Source organism: Schistocerca cancellata, chromosome 8 (genome assembly GCF_023864275.1).
Source record: "Schistocerca cancellata isolate TAMUIC-IGC-003103 chromosome 8, iqSchCanc2.1, whole genome shotgun sequence".
In the NCBI taxonomy this organism is placed as follows: domain Eukaryota; kingdom Metazoa; phylum Arthropoda; class Insecta; order Orthoptera; family Acrididae; genus Schistocerca; species Schistocerca cancellata.
The window spans coordinates 96,403,793-96,420,129 of NC_064633.1; the positions used below are offsets into that span (position 1 = coordinate 96,403,793).

At 45.9% G+C, this 16,337-nt stretch overlaps 1 protein-coding gene across 2 annotated transcripts in view; it reads left to right on the forward strand.

Moving 5' to 3' along the window:
- LOC126094502 (myogenesis-regulating glycosidase-like) overlaps positions 1-16,337 on the forward strand; it is a 161,950-nt gene that overhangs the window by 102,786 nt on the left and 42,827 nt on the right. For both annotated transcript variants that reach the window (XM_049908915.1, XM_049908914.1), the window contains exon 4: positions 10,603-11,034. In XM_049908915.1, the coding sequence (XP_049764872.1) occupies positions 10,603-11,034 (432 nt within the window). The remainder of the gene's footprint in view (positions 1-10,602; positions 11,035-16,337) is intronic.

Here is a 16,337-nt window from a genome sequence, read left to right on the forward strand (position 1 = left end):
AGCCTGCAGGGTGTATGCAGAACGGTACCCGGACAGAGAGCATCCAACGTGCTGCACATTGCAAAACATCTACCGCCAGCTGTATGCAACAGGTATGGTCGTAGCACGCAAACGGGTCCGTAACAGGCCCGTCACAGGAGAAGCGGGTGCAGTTTGTGTGTTAGCTGCTGTTGCCATGAACCCACACATGAGTACACGGGACATTGCAAGAGCCGGTGGACTGAGTCAAAGTAGTGTCATGCGCATACTGCATCGTCACCGCTTTCACCCGTTTCATGTGTCGCTACATCAGCAATTACATGGTGATGACTTTAATCATCGAGTGCAATTCTGTCAAAGGGCATTAACAGAGAATGCGTTGCAGTTCTACCTGTTTACCGATGAAGCGGGTTTCACAAACCACGGGGCAGTGAATCTACGGAACAGGCATTACTGGTCCGTGGATAATGCTCGCTGGCTCAGACAGATAGAGCGACAGCGACCGTGGACTGTAAATGTATGGTGCGGAATTATTGGCGACCACCTCATTGGTCCTCACTTCATTGCAGGGGCCCAAACAGCTGCAACATACATCGCGTTTCTACAGAATGATGCGCCAACGTTGCTCGAAAATTCCCACTGGAAACGCGTCGACGTATGTGGTATCAGCATGACGGTGCACCTGCACATTCCGCAATTAACACTAGGCTGACTCTTGACAGGATGTTCGACGGGCGTTTCATAGGACGTGGAGGACGCATAAATTAGCCAGCCCGTTCTCCTGATCTTACACCTCTGGACTTCTTTCTGTGGGGTACGTTAAAGGAGAATGTGTACCGTGATGTGCCTACAAAAAAAAATGGTTCAAATGGCTCTGAGCACTATGCGACTTAACTTCTGAGGTCATCAGTCGCCTAGAACTTAGAACTAATGAAACCTAACTAACCTAAGGACATCACACACATCCATGCCCGAGGCAGGATTCGAACCTGCTACCGTAGCGGTCGCTCGGCTCCAGACTGTAGCGCCTAGAACCGCACGGCCACTCTGGCCGGCGATGTGCCTACAACCCCAGAGGATATGAAACAACGTATTGTGGCAGCCTGCGGCGTCATTACACGAGATGTACTGCGGCGTGTACGACATTCATTACGCCAGAGATTGCAATTGTGTGCAGCAAATGATGGCCACCACATTGAACATCTATTGGCCTGACATGTCGGGACACACTCTATTCCACTCCGTAATTGAAAACGGAAACCACGTGTGTACGTGTACCTCACCCCTCATGATAATGTACATGTGCGCCAGTGAAAAAGACCAATAAAAAGGTGTTAGCATGTGGACGTAATGTGCTGTTCCAGTCTATTCTGTACCTAAGGTCCATCACCGTTCCCTTTGGATCGCTACGTAATTCGGTGCTCTCCGATACACACGATCGAACAGCGGAGGAGTGGTACTCAAGCGTCAACTTTAGGTTACAATATCTCCGGATGTAATTAACATTTTACAATGCAACAAACGGCACAGATTACGTATTTGTTTGTATGTTCAGATGTGCTAACAAAACTAACGTGGTTCCATTTAAAAAAAACGTAGGTTTGTGTTAAAAAAAATACTTCCGTGCATTTTTTTATGGTTTGTATTAACCAATTACACTACCCCTCTCCTCACGTTCGGTCTGTGGAATCGATTCGTCAGTATTTGATGTGGTTTACGAAATATATCCAGAGGTAATGTTAGGTGACTCACCGTGTATATCGCACAAATTACATCAAAACGCATCGTGGAATGTTTAAGATACGAAACCTTCCCAAATATCACATTGTAGACGTAATAAATATTGATCTAATGAAAGATGGCAGATTAGACAAACAAACATTCGTATACTAACTGGTTTCAGTGAATGAACCTTACCATTTACGGGCAGTTCAGAGTACAATCATCAAACTTCAGCATACGCGGCTTGCTTTTCGTCTGCTATGAGTTTCTTCAAATGACGCCGTGATGGACAAAGAACAGTGCCAACGTAATGGATGGCCTCAATTTTCCACTTCTCTGTGATGAAGTATGCTGCTCTCCTTTTTATTTTCGTCATGCTCTGAAAAGGAAACCCAATATACATAACTGCACTCTGATAATTCAACTGTTGTATAAAGGATCGTAACCTATAGAAAGTGTTCTTACCTCGTTGTCACTGTCTATTGGTTCATAATGATGTAACAGACTCTTGTACCACGGCAGCACACGTTCCAGCGTTGTAATCTTGTTTCCAAATCCAAACTCGCTTCTTTAAAGGGGGTTAGAAAAGCGACAACGTCTCGTACGCACCCTTCTTGGAAGGTTTGTAAGAGAGTCGATTGCCCCCGGCATTCTAGTAGATCTCGAATATCGTCGATTTGACTTATGACGGAATTGAGCATTAACAGTATACTGTTCCACCGAGTTACAGCCTCTTGCTTCACAGAGTGCCGCAGACCCCCCGAGTCACCCGATCTCTTCATATAGCCTACTATAGCTCTTGCTGATAGTAGACACGACAGGATTTCAGGGGTTTCGTCTTCTAAAAACGTCTCTTAAAGTGTGTGACGAAGCGCAGTCATCAAGCAGTGATCAAAGCAAGACAAACGGTCGTAAGATTCAAGTGCTTTCTTCATATTAGCTCCTTGGTCGGTGACAAAGTAACATTTCGTAAGATCATTCTTGTTAATTACTAACTCAAGCATCCTAACTCAAGCATCCGCTCTTCGATTTCGTGCCGTATGTTCTCTCCTGTCTTAGGTACGTCCGGAAACTCAGTTGTTATCAAAATAAGCGTTTCTAGCTGCCATTCATCATTTACGTAATGCGACGTCACAGTCAAAAAATTTCTCTTCTCGTAGTTATCAGATCACAGATCAGCGTCTAAAGCGCACATTTTTTCTTTAAGGCACATATTAGCTTGGGCACCACTGTCACCCGTATTTTGTCTGCCTTTTCTTTAATATGCTTCGATACAGTGGTAGGGTGCGGAAGAACATCTTCTATACTGACTTTGCCGCAGCTCCTGCGAATAATTCTTGAAGCCAATCTTACTACAACTGTTTAACGGTAGCAAATCTATTCCACTCATATCGACCAACCTATCAACAACTTTCTTTATGCTACTGCAAGTGGCCGGTGGACTTCTGCTCCGCATTTTCTTTTGCAGTGCCGAATCATACCTGTTGTGCTTGACTGGTACGACAGTTTGGTATCACATGTGGTACATTACACGAAACCAGCAGAAGCCTGCGTGACAGGATCCACTACAAGTGCAAACGATTTCCAAGCTTCACTTTTGGCCTCCTCTTCCGACACGTCATTCTTCTTCAGGGCTAATGAGCTGCTCCTAATTCTCTCCATAATACTTCTTTTCGTTTCATGAATGGAACGTGTACGACGTATACTTGGTTTATCCATAACGCTGTATGCGCTGCTCAAAGCCAGGTCGTCAACTGCGTTTACACACGGTTTCTAATGCGATTCGGCACTGTAGAGCGCGAGGCGGTTGTGCTGTCACCGGCCGAGATTGTGAGTGCGCTCGAGCGCCCGGCAGTGCTCGACAGTCAAACCGATACCCGAGAGGTGTGGGACCACCGGCCTGCATTAGACGGCCACAGCCGTATCGGAGCGTGGGCCTTTCCCAGCCGTCGAGCTGCGGCACGAAATGGGAAATGCTCGAGCGGTTGTTTTCATCGAAATGCAGAGCTCTAGAGAATACCACAAAAGAAGCGTAGGCAAACTGGAGTAAAAATACGTAGAACAGGTTAAAATAAAAGTCAATATCATCTCATTCACAAGGGTAGGATATAGCACGACCAGATGACTTTGTATTGGTTCGTTGGTTCAAACGCGAGACCTGAAGTTCGTATTGTCTAAACACCATACTCTGGTACAATCATGGAAGTACCAGTTCGGTATTTATCAAGCTATGTAGAGACGTTCATCCCATAAGGGGAATAAAAGGATAAAAGAATCGTTCGAATCAGAAATTATGTCTGTAATCAACATCGACATTATGTGTAATACCACGGTAGCCAGTACACTCTGGTATTTACTGTGGCATGGAAACAAACTTCTTGAAGAATTTCTTACCACTCCTGAAACACATGCTGTATCATTTCAACAACATAGCTGTCAGGAGGCTGATATGAAAATGTACTTCTTCCTGTCGCATCCCACACATGGTGTACGGCTGAAAAATCAGCGGCCCAGGTAGGGCAGTTAAGGATCCGTACTCTTGTAAAAGCATTTGCGGTATGACCTGCAGGGAGGCGCCTTGCATTACGCTGCTGCATCATACTGTTTGGCTCCTGGTAATGGGGGGGTATTGAGACGTGGTGATTTTTAAGTCCGATAATGCTAGTTTAACGGATTTCCATTTGATGTATGGATGTTTCAAAATGTAAATGTAACAAAATTCTTACTTCTGAGGTCTGCAATTGCAGTCGTTTGGTAGAATCCGCCCCTATCGATGGGGAAAAAATCAGGCGCCAGATAAATCTCTGAAACGAAACAAACTACTTGGCATTCCACTTAGACATTCTATATTTCACATTTCTCCTTCACTCCAGATACAGTAAATGAGTTTCAATTGAAACAGCAGTAGTAAATCAATTAATTGGCTGTTGTTTGCCTTATGTGAACAAACTCGTCTCTTGGCCCCACCCCCTTATCAATCTTAATAATAAACCATGCACTTCTCTGAGGCCATTATACTAACAAAATGACTACCTGTGCCTTCAGACTCATGTAAAAAGTTTGCTGTGGCCTTTACGTATACAATCAAAATAGCCAATCAACAATGCGAGGATGCTGCACGAATTAGTGTTAGCGCTCCTGTTGCTGCGGTTAACTGTGCAGCACTAACGTGCAGTTGTCTAACGCCGCTTGTAGCCCGACTAACACTTCAAACAGAGGGTCGGCAAAACCAAACAGAAGCAAATGTCTGCAACACATAAGTGAAACTCGAGTTTGCAATGTAACGTCATATAACATGAATCAACTCAAGAATAACGCGATAACTGTACACGTTTACTCATTCATATACGTCATCAACAGAGTAGAAACTTTAGCCTCTGAAATTCGTGCGTACTTCTGGCTTTCATGGTTCAAATGGCTCTGAGCACTATGGGACTCAACTGATGTGGTCATAAGTCCCCTAGAACTTAGAACTACTTAAACCTAACTAACCTAAGGACAGCACACAACACGCAGCCATCACGAGGCAGAGAAAATCCCTGACCCCGCCGGGAATCGAACCCGGGAACCCGGGCGTGGGAAGCGAGAACGCTACCGCACGACTGGCTTTCATGTCTGGAAATTCTGCACCGTTCCAACATCTGCAGCAGCAGCAACAAATTCTGACAATATGTGAAACTTCGATTCGGCAATCTGCAGCTCAACAGTTTTCCATGCAAGTAACCCAACGTATTATGCTATTTACAATTTTGGGGGAAATTTGATGCTATCGTTAATACGAGACTTCCAATGTAATACGATTTCCACAGCGCGGTAATTTAAGAAGTACACCAATATCCCACGTTAAACAATTAGCACTACGTGATATTTCAACAAATACAAAGATACCTCATGTTAATCAGTTAGAACAAAGCAATATTTAAACGAACATAGGAAAAATTAAATTTATATACTAGCAAAATGGAACTAACACGTTTTTGCTACGTACGCAGTCTATATTGCGCAGTGAAGAACTCATCCTTGCATTATCAGTGCGTTAAAACAATGACGTCACTGTCAGGTTACCTAAAAGCAGTCTAGCCCCATAACTTTACTGTTGATCAAAAAGTCAGTATAAATTTGAAAACTTAATAAACCACGTAATAATGTAGATAGAGAGGTAAAAATTGACACACATGCTTGGAATGATATGGGGTTTTATTAGAACCAAAAAGAAATACAAAGTTCACAAAATGTCCAACAGACGCGTAAAAGATCTCTTGCGCGCGTCGTTTGGCGATGATCGTGTGCTCAACCGCCACTTTCGTCATGCTTGGCCTCCCAGGTCACCAGACCTCAGTCCGTGCGATTATTGGCTTTGGGGTTACCTGAAGTCGCAAGTGTATCGTGATAGACCGACATCTCTAGGGATGCTGAAAGACAACATCCGACGCCAATGCCTCACCATAAATCCGGACATGCTTTACAGTGCTGTTAACAACATTATTCCTCGACTACAGCTATTGCTGAGGAATGATGGTGGACATATTGACCATTACCCGTAAAGAGCATCATCTTTGCTTTGTCTTACTTTGTTATGCTATTCTGATCAGACGAAGCGCCATCTGTCGGACACTTTTTCAACTTTTGTATTTTTTCGGTTCTAATAAAACCCCATGTCACTCCAAACATGTGTGTCAATTTGTACCTCTCTATCTACATTATTCCGTGATTTATTCAGTTTTCAAATTTATACTGACTTTTTAATCAACCGGTAATGGCGGGATATCTAAACATCGATAAATAACATGTACAAAATTTCCCGCCAGTTAGGATAGGACTGCAGTGATAAAGGTATTCACTCTATTTACAACAAGCAAACAAACGAATTATGTTCTCTGCTGTGTCAACAACATTATCAGCAAAAGTGATACCCAAGTTAAATGTTTAAACAAGAGCCACCGTGCCCGCATCTCGTGGTCGTGCGGTAGTGTTCTCGCTTCCCACGCCCGGGTTCCCGGGTTCGATTCCCGGCGGGGTCAGGGATTTTCTCTGCCTCGTGATGGCTGGGTGTTGTGTGATGTCCTTAGGTTAGTTAGGTTTAAGTAGTTCTAAGTTCTAGGGGACTGATGACCTAAGATGTTAAGTCCCATAGTGCTCAGAGCCATGTGAACCAAGAGCCACCGCTGCTGGGACAGTATAGGTGCGAGTACAACGTCTATATTTAATCAAACACCACACTGTACAGTGGTCCCTAATCCACTGAAGATCGTCATGTCACTTCACGCCACATGCCAGTCCTGCCACGACGTTCTCCTTCCGGTCTCTGCTACGTGTCTGTTGGTCACACGGCAGCTGTCAGTCCTTCACTGTACTTCTGCTGTAAAGAATGCGCGTGGGCCGGGCGAGTGTGTAAACCCTAACTGCAGTAGTTGGAATGGGCAGAGCAGTGGTTTGCTGCCTTCCAGTCGCGGTGTATGCCGCGAGCTTTCGCAAGGACCAGCAGTCCTAAAACGTACGCTAATTCCCCAAGAACAACATATACAAATGCATGCAAAACTGTGTTCGGTTATTAAACTAATTCCATCAGCGTAGGTGTGCGAATTTTCTTCCCTCCTTGTTGTTAGTGGTGCGACCTGCATTCAGCACATATTACCCAATAAAAATATCTGGATACTTCCACCACGCCCCCCCCCCCCCCAACGACAGATGTATCGCAAAATCTTCATCCTTCCTCCGTGCCATGTATGATGTGTAGCCTTGTTAATTTTCCCAAAAAGAAACGCCACCATAACTGTTCGTACTACACTATTGGCCATTAAAATTGCTACACTAAGAAGAAAAGCAGATGATAAAGAGGGTATTCATTGGACAAATATATTATACTCGAACTGACACGTGATTACATTTTCACAAGTTTGGGTGCATAGATCCTGAGATATCAGTACCCACAACAACCACCTCTGGCCGTAATGAAGGCCTTGATACGCCTGGGCATTGAGTCAAACAGAGCTTGGATGGCGTGTACAGACACAGCTGCCCATGCAGCTTCAACACGATACCACAGTTAATCAGGAGTTATGACTGGCGTATTGTGACGAGCCAGTTGCTCGGCCACCATTGACCGGACGTTTTCAATTGGTGAGAGATCTGGAGAATGTGCTGGCCAGGGGAGCAATCGAACATTTTCTGTATCCAGAAAGGCCCGTACAGGACCTGCAACATGCGGTCGTGCATTATCCTGCTGAAATGTAGGGTTTCGCAGGGATCGAATGAAGAGTAGAAGGGTACAGCCATGAGTCGTAACACATCTGAAATGTAACGTCCACTGTTGACAGTGCCGCCAGTGCGAACAAGAGGTGACCGACACGTGTAACCGATGACACCGCATACCATCACGCCGGCTGATACGCCAGTACGGCGATGACGAAAACACGCTTCCAATGTGCGTTCACCGTCATGTCGCCAAACACGGATGCGACCATCATGATGTTGTAAATAGAACCTGGATTCATCCGAAAAAAATGATGTTTTGCCATTCGTGCACCCAGGTTCGTCGTTGAGTACACCATCGCAGGCGCTCCTGTCTGTGTTGCAGCGTCAAGGGTAACCGCAGCCATGGTCTCCGAGCTGATAGTCCATGCTGCTGCAAACGTCGTCGAACTGTTCGCGCAGATGGTTGTTGTCTTGCAAACGTCCCCATCTGTTGACTTATGGATCGAGACGTGGATACACGATCCATTACAGCCATGCGGATAAGATGCCTGTCATCTCGATTGCTAGTGATACGAGGCCGTTGGGATCCAGCACGGCGTTCCGTATTACCCTCCTGAACCCACCGATTCCATATTCTGCTAACAGTCATTGGATCTCGACCAACGCGAGCAGCAATGTCGCGATACGATAAAGCGCAATAGCGATAGGCTACAATCCAACCTTTATCAAAATCGGAAACGTGATGGTACGCATTTCTCCTCCTTACACGAGGCATCACAACAACGTTTCACCAGGCAACGCCGGTGAACTGCTGTTTGTGTATGAGAAATCGTTTGGAAACTTTCCTCATGTCAGCATGTTGTAGGTGTCGCCACCGGCGCCAACCTTGTGTGAATGCTGCGAAAAGCTAATCATTTGCAAATCACAGCATCTTCTTCCTGTCGGTTAAGTTTCGCGTCTGCAGCACGTCATCTTCATGGTGTAGCAATTTTAATGGCCAGTAGTGTATTAGTAGTGGCGCAATACGAACATTTGGTACGATTCTAGCTTGCTCTGTTTCAACCTCAGTACCTCGTTTCACTTTATAACTTTCTAAAAAGAAACAACTTCAATCTTCTGATATCTACATTTACATACAACCTACCATCGTGCCTGTCCATCAAAAAGACTCGTCATAACAGAACAGTAGAAAAAGATCTATTCAAAAAATTGCGAAGTGCAGGTAGTGCCTGCTCTTCCGCTTTCTTCGAAATGAAGTGTCCTACAGGGCGACAAATTGAATTAACTAGCACTTCATAATTTCTAAGAATATACTGACTGCTGGTCAGGATGCGAATTCGACTTGCTGGTATGCACAGAGAAATCCACAGCGACGACATTTAGATAATTATGTTTATTAGTTCATTCATAATACAGTGTAATAAACAATTATGAGGTACTCAGGAAGCATCTTTTCAGATTTTTAAACATGTTTCGTGTGTCTGCCTGCAGGGGCGATATAAAGACAGCAAATGAAATTAAGCCAGGAGTACTTCAAGCACTTTCTTTGACTAAAATTTTAGTTCTGTTGTAAAATATATGCAGCTTATCAGTAAAAAAAAGGAGTAGATGCGTTGATTTATCTGTTATCGTCAAGTAGGAGCAATGTTCAGGTAGAACTATGATAAATACCAGCATGTCTGTTTCATTGTCACACGAGTCATCTCGCAGTAAATTACACTATTTCGACATTTCTGTAATTCGAAAAGGTTGCTTTTCTCGAACCTTTTTTGTGAAGAGTGTAATTTTTTATTGGAAACGTTGAAAAATGTTCCCGCTGCTGGCCATGTTCCTAATATTCTATTGGTCTTTGGAAACTGTATGTACCTTCTTTATCCCTGAGGCTGTCGTTCGGATAATGATCGTAGGACAGACTGACAGACATAAAAAATCTTCCTGTGGGTCTTAAAGGTTTCAAACTTGCCTAATTCATTAATAGATACTGAGTACATTAGTCCGCAAGGCCTTTACTAGTTTCACTTTATCCCTATCAGCTCGATTCACCTCCATCAAGTTTAAATCTAAGATAGCCCGGTGATTAAGGCGAATACTCAGGAAAAGCAGCGAAACTGGCTTCGAGAGTCAGCCTGTCACAAACTTCCATTACTATCAAAGCATTTATTCCTTTTCTCCTCACGTAACCGTTTGTGTTATCAGTATACGTTCGTTTACGTCTACTGTAAAAGCGATGATAAAGAAATAAAACGCATTACATTCATAATGTCTTAAACGCACCTACACTTTGGGTGAGAGAATGGCGTAGCTCCTTGGTAACTTATATGTAGAACATAGTTCCACTAAAATCTAGTATGGTCCTTGTTTTGGGTTGTAGAACCCTCTAAAGCCTTGCAGGGAGTTGGGTATAAAACGCAGGATTTGTATCGTCAGGTATGATATATATTGCCAGCTCAAGGTTTTGGTGAAAATTCCGAGACACAGGACGCGTTCTTTGTATACGAACGCGAGGTTGGCTAGGCTAGGACTAACCACAGTGCAATTGGACTGATTTTTCCCCTTAATCGTGTGACGAAATTCGTGGTCACCTATTAGACATCTATCTTCACAGTACAAAATGTATCACTAGCTTGATGCACAATATTCAGTTTGTGTAAGTTTATGATGTTTCGTAACAATATCTAAACGTTTTTCTGTTTTGGAACTGTTCAGAAACTCAAGACTGAGACGGGAATCGACTCGTTCAAATTCGACGCCGGGGAGACCAGTTGGCTACCACAGCCCCCCGTGCTGACAACGGAGATGAACCCGGTGCAGTACACACTGGACTACTTGAAGACCGCCGCCCAGTTCGGCCCGATGGTAGAGGCTCGCGTCGGCCAACACAGTCAGCACTTTCCGATCTACATCCGCATGATCGACAAGGACAGCAGGTGGGGCTTCGACAACGGCCTGGCTTCGCTGGTGACGACGCTGCTGCAGATGAACATTGTCGGCTACCCCTTCGTCCTGCCAGACATGGTGGGCGGCAACGGCTACGGCAGCGAGGCGCCCACCAAGGAGCTCTTCATACGCTGGCTGCAGGCCACCGTCTTCATGCCGGCCATTCAGTTCTCCTACGTGCCCTGGGACTTCGACGGCGAGGTACGTAACTCTCAGTGGACTCATTACTTCAACATACACTCCTGGAAATTGAAATAAGAACACCGTGAATTCATTGTCCCAGGAAGGGGAAACTTTATTGACACATTCCTGGGGTCAGATACATCACATGATCACACTGACAGAACCACAGGCACATAGACACAGGCAACAGAGCATGCACAATGTCACCACTAGTACAGTGTATATCCACCTTTCGCAGCAATGCAGGCTGCTATTCTCCCATGGAGATGATCGTAGAGATGCTGGATGTAGTCCTGTGGAACGGCTTGCCATGCCATTTCCACCTGGCGCCTCAGTTGGACCAGCGTTCGTGCTGGACGTGCAGACCGCGTGAGACGACGCTTCATCCAGTCCCAAACATGCTCAATGGGGGACAGATCCGGAGATCTTGCTGGCCAGGGTAGTTGACTTACACCTTCTAGAGCACGTTGGGTGGCACGGGATACATGCGGACGTGCATTGTCCTGTTGGAACAGCAAGTTCCCTTGCCGGTCTAGGAATGGTAGAACGATGGGTTCGATGACGGTTTGGATGTACCGTGCACTATTCAGTGTCCCCTCGACGATCACCAGTGGTGTACGGCCAGTGTAGGAGATCGCTCCCCACACCATGATGCCGGGTGTTGGCCCTGTGTGCCTCGGTCGTATGCAGTCCTGATTGTGGCGCTCACCTGCACGGCGCCAAACACGCATACGACCATCATTGGCACCAAGGCAGAAGCGACTCTCATCGCTGAAGACGACACGTCTCCATTCGTCCCTCCATTCACGCCTGTCGCGACACCACTGGAGGCGGGCTGCACGATGTTGGGGCGTGAGCGGAAGACGGCCTAACGGTGTGCGGGACCGTAGCCCAGATTCATGGAGACGGTTGAGAATGGTCTTCGCCGATACCCCAGGAGCAACAGTGTCCCTAATTTGCAGGGAAGTGGCGGTGCGGTCCCCTACGGCACTGCGTAGGATCCTACGGTCTTGGCGTGCATCCGTGCGTCGCTGCGGTCCGGTCCCAGGTCGACGGGCACGTGCACCTTCCGCCGACCACTGGCGACAACATCGATGTACTGTGGAGACCTCACGCCCCACGTGTTGGGCAATTCGGCGGTACGTCCACCCGGCCTCCCGCATGCCCACTATACGCCCTCGCTCAAAGTCCGTCAACTGCACATACGGTTCACGTCCACGCTGTCGCGGCATGCTACCAGTGTTAAAGACTGCGATGGAGCTCCGTGTGCCACGGAAAACTGGCTGACACTGACGGCGGCGGTGCACAAATGCTGCGCAGCTAGCGCCATTCGACGGCCAACACCGCGGTTCCTGGTGTGTCCGCTGTGCCGTGCGTGTGATCATTGCTTGTACAGCCCTCTCGCAGTGTCTGGAGCAAGTATGGTGCGTCTGACACACCGGTGTCAATGTGTTCTTTTTTCCATTTCCAGGAGTGTACATTATGAAGCAAGAAACTTTGTGAGAGCTGGAGATTTATTTCCCAGGAAATTTAACTGCAGTGTGTGAATTTTAGTAAAAATGGTGCTTTATGTTCTCACAGTGGGCTCAAATTCTGCACAGACAAAGTAGAAAAAGAGAGACAGTATGCTATCTGATGACAAATATCCGTTCACCATTACATAATGGGAAATTGACAACTATGTGTGGCCAGAGGCAGACACCCCAGAATAAAAGGAGGCGGGAAGTATTGTATTGCCAGTATAGATGCAGTAACAATAGAATGTGTCAGTCGAGACACCTCAGGCCAGTCATAGGATATATACGGGTAACAAGTCCCCCAAAGCCAATTTAACTACCGAGCGAGGTGGCGCATTGGTTAGCACACTGGACTCGCATTCTGGAGGACGACAGTTCAAACCTGCGTCCAGACGTAGGTATTCCGTGACTTCTCTAAATCGCTCCTGGAATGTGCTGGAATGGCTCCTTTGAAAGGACACGGCCGATTTCCTTCCCCATCCTTGACGCAATTCGAGCGTGTGCTCCGTCTCTGATGACTTCGAATTCGACGGGACACGAAACCCAATCTTCCTTCCTTCCTTTCTGTTAATGACATTACCATGAACTTGAGACATGACGGCACAACCAAAGATAAACTGAGACCAGGCAATTGTCCTGTACTGGTGAACAGAAATCTTCGAACATTGTTGAGGGCTGTTGTAAAACTGGCCTTAAATCTGCAGGAGAAATCACTCTAACGTTCCAGAGTTTTTCCAGCAGTCCAGCCAGAGCAATGATTGTGCGTACGGAGTTAGAATAGGATACAATGGTCGAGCAACACGTAATAATCCACGCATTTCACAAGTCAATGCTTAGCGACCCTCTCATGAGAAAGGGTGTTTTCACTGTTATTTTAAAAAAATATGCAAAAACATTCCTGTCGACATATGAAGCTAGTAACATTGGTTGCCGGAACCGGTCATGAAAGACTATTATTAGCGAACTTGGAAAAGAAGTTCATCTTCTCTAATACATTTACTTAACTTGATGCAATCCTTTCCCACAGCAGTACTTGAATATTTGCAGCTGTAATTGACTGTTAAAGCAGCCCTTGAGTCATGTAATCGCAAACACTGCTCTTGAAGTACTCTTTTCAACATTTACAATAATACACTTCCACCTGAAACGTGAGTAACATTGGACCTTTTCATTGATATTCACTGCTTCAGCTGGGCGCAGCGCACCCATACCCTGCTCTACGGGGGGCGTTTGAAAAGTCCGCGCAAAGTGTGAGAGATGGCACCACCTGCGCTTATCGAGGTCATGTTTAGTTAGTAGCACCTTTGGAAAGAACGCTTGCCACGTTTCAGCCATATTGGTCTATTTCTTTGTCTTTGGCATTCGTGTGAATCAAGGAAGTCGAGTGACTGTCAAAAAATGAACGACACAGAATTTCGTGTGGTAATTAAATATTACTTTATGAAGGGCAAAACGCCTCAGGAGACTAAAGAGAAGCTTGATACACATTACGGAGACTCTGCACCTTCGATTAGAACAGTTTGTAAGTGGTCTCAAAATTTTCGCTGCGGCCATATGGGCACAAGTGGTGCTGAACGTTCTGGATGACCTGTGGAGGTTACGACTCCAGAAATCATTGATAAAATCCATGATTGCCGATGGATGACAGCGTGAGTTTGATAGTGCTGCGAGCACCTCGAATGAATGCGCACATAATATTTTGCATAAACATTTGGACATGAGAAATCTATACGCAAGATGGGTTCCGCGACTGCTCATGCTTGACCAAAAACGGGATCGTGTGAAGTGTTGCAAGGATGGTTTGCAGCTGTCCAGGAAGAATCCGCAGGACTTTAAGCGTCGTTTCGTCACTGTGGATGAAATATGGATCCATCACTATACTCCTGAGACCAAACAACAATATGAACAACGGGTTACCAAGGGAGAATCTGCACCAAAGAAGGTGAAGACCATTCCTTCGGCCGGAAAGGTTATGGGACTCGAAAGGGATACTCCTCATCGACTATCTGGAAAAGGGTGAAACTCTAACAGGTGCATATAACTCATCGTTACTGGACCTTTTGAAATCCCAGCTGCAAGAAAAACGCCAGCGGTTGGACCGCAAAAAAGTCCTTTTCCATCACGACAATGCTCGAGCACACACATCAGCAGTTGTGGTCGCAAAATTAATGGAAACAGGATTCCAACTCGTTTCGCATCCCCGCTATTCTCCAGACTTGGCTCCCTCGGATTACTATATGTTCCCCAATTTGAAGAAATGGTTGGCAGGCCAAAATTTTATTCAAACGAGGAGGTGATTGGAGCAACTAATAGTTATTTTGCAACCTTGGACAATTCCTATTATTCGGAAGGGATCGACAAATTAGAACAGCATTGGGCGAAGTGTATAAGTCTAAAAGGGGACTGTGTCGAAAAATGAAAAAAGGTTTACCCCAGACACGTAAGTAGTTTCCATTTTTGACGGACTTTTCAAACGCCAATCGTATATTGGCTTCCTTGTGAGGGCGCCTATGTGCAGAGAGAGGATGTGTCTTCTTCAGCCTTTCTCATTCGTCGTTACAATTTGCAGCGAGACATCGCTAATGTCTTTGATATAGGCGAGTATCGCCGACTTTGGTGTGGCACCGCGGTCTTTGGGCGATGCCGCTGATCTGCGGGTTGACGGTACATGCTCGTAGTTGTGAGAGGGCAGGTTCTGTCGACAACCCTTTATCACTCTGTGCTGAGACTATACAGCGAAGAACAGAATCTTGCGTGCTACCACTGTGTTTCGCTCAATTGTAGACAGCCTGTTAGCTGTTGAGTTTCAACGAAGCTACGGCTGAAATAGTCACTCTATTGTGCGTACCATCGTTGTAGTACACCTGACTGAATTAGAGCCAAAATTGACACTCAGATACGGGACTCAGTCACACTTGCAATAACGAGAGGATTCTGCTGCCACTCCAAATGCTCTTATATACAAGGTGTTTCAAAAATGACCAGTATATTTGAAACGGCAATAAAAACTAAACGAGCAGCGATAGAAATACACCGTTTGTTGCAATATGCTTGGGACAACAGTACATTTTCAGGCGGACAAACTTTCGAAATTACAGTAGTTACAATTTTCAACAACAGATGGCGCTGCAAGTGATGTGAAAGATATAGAAGACAACGCAGTCTGTGGGTGCGCCATTCTGTACGTCGTCTTTCTGCTGTAAGCGTGTGCTGTTCACAACGTGCAAGGGTGCTGTGGACAACATGGTTTATTCCTTAGAACAGAGGATTTTTCTGGTGTTGGAATTCCACCGCCTAGAACACAGTGTTGTTGCAACAAGACAAAGTTTTCAACGGAGGTTTAATGTAACCAAAGGACCGAAAAGCGATACAATAAAGGATCTGTTTGAAAAATTTCAACGGACTGGCAACGTGACGGATGAACGTGCTGGAAAGGTAGGGCGACCGCGTACGGCAACCACAGAGGGCAACGTGCAGCTAGTGCAGCAGGTGATCCAACAGCGGCCTCGGGTTTCCGTTCGCCGTGTTGCAGCTGCGGTCCAAATGACGCCAACGTCCACGTATCGTCTCATGCGCCAGAGTTTACACCTCTATCCATACAAAATTCAAACGCGGCAACCCGTCAGCGCCGCTACCATTGCTGCACGAGAGACATTCGCTAACGATATAGTGCACAGGATTGATGACGGCGATATGCATGTGGGCAGCATTTGGTTTACTGACGAAGCTTATTTTTACCTGGACGGCTTCGTCAATTAACAGAACTGGCGTATATGGGGAACCGAAAAGCCCCATGTTGCAGTC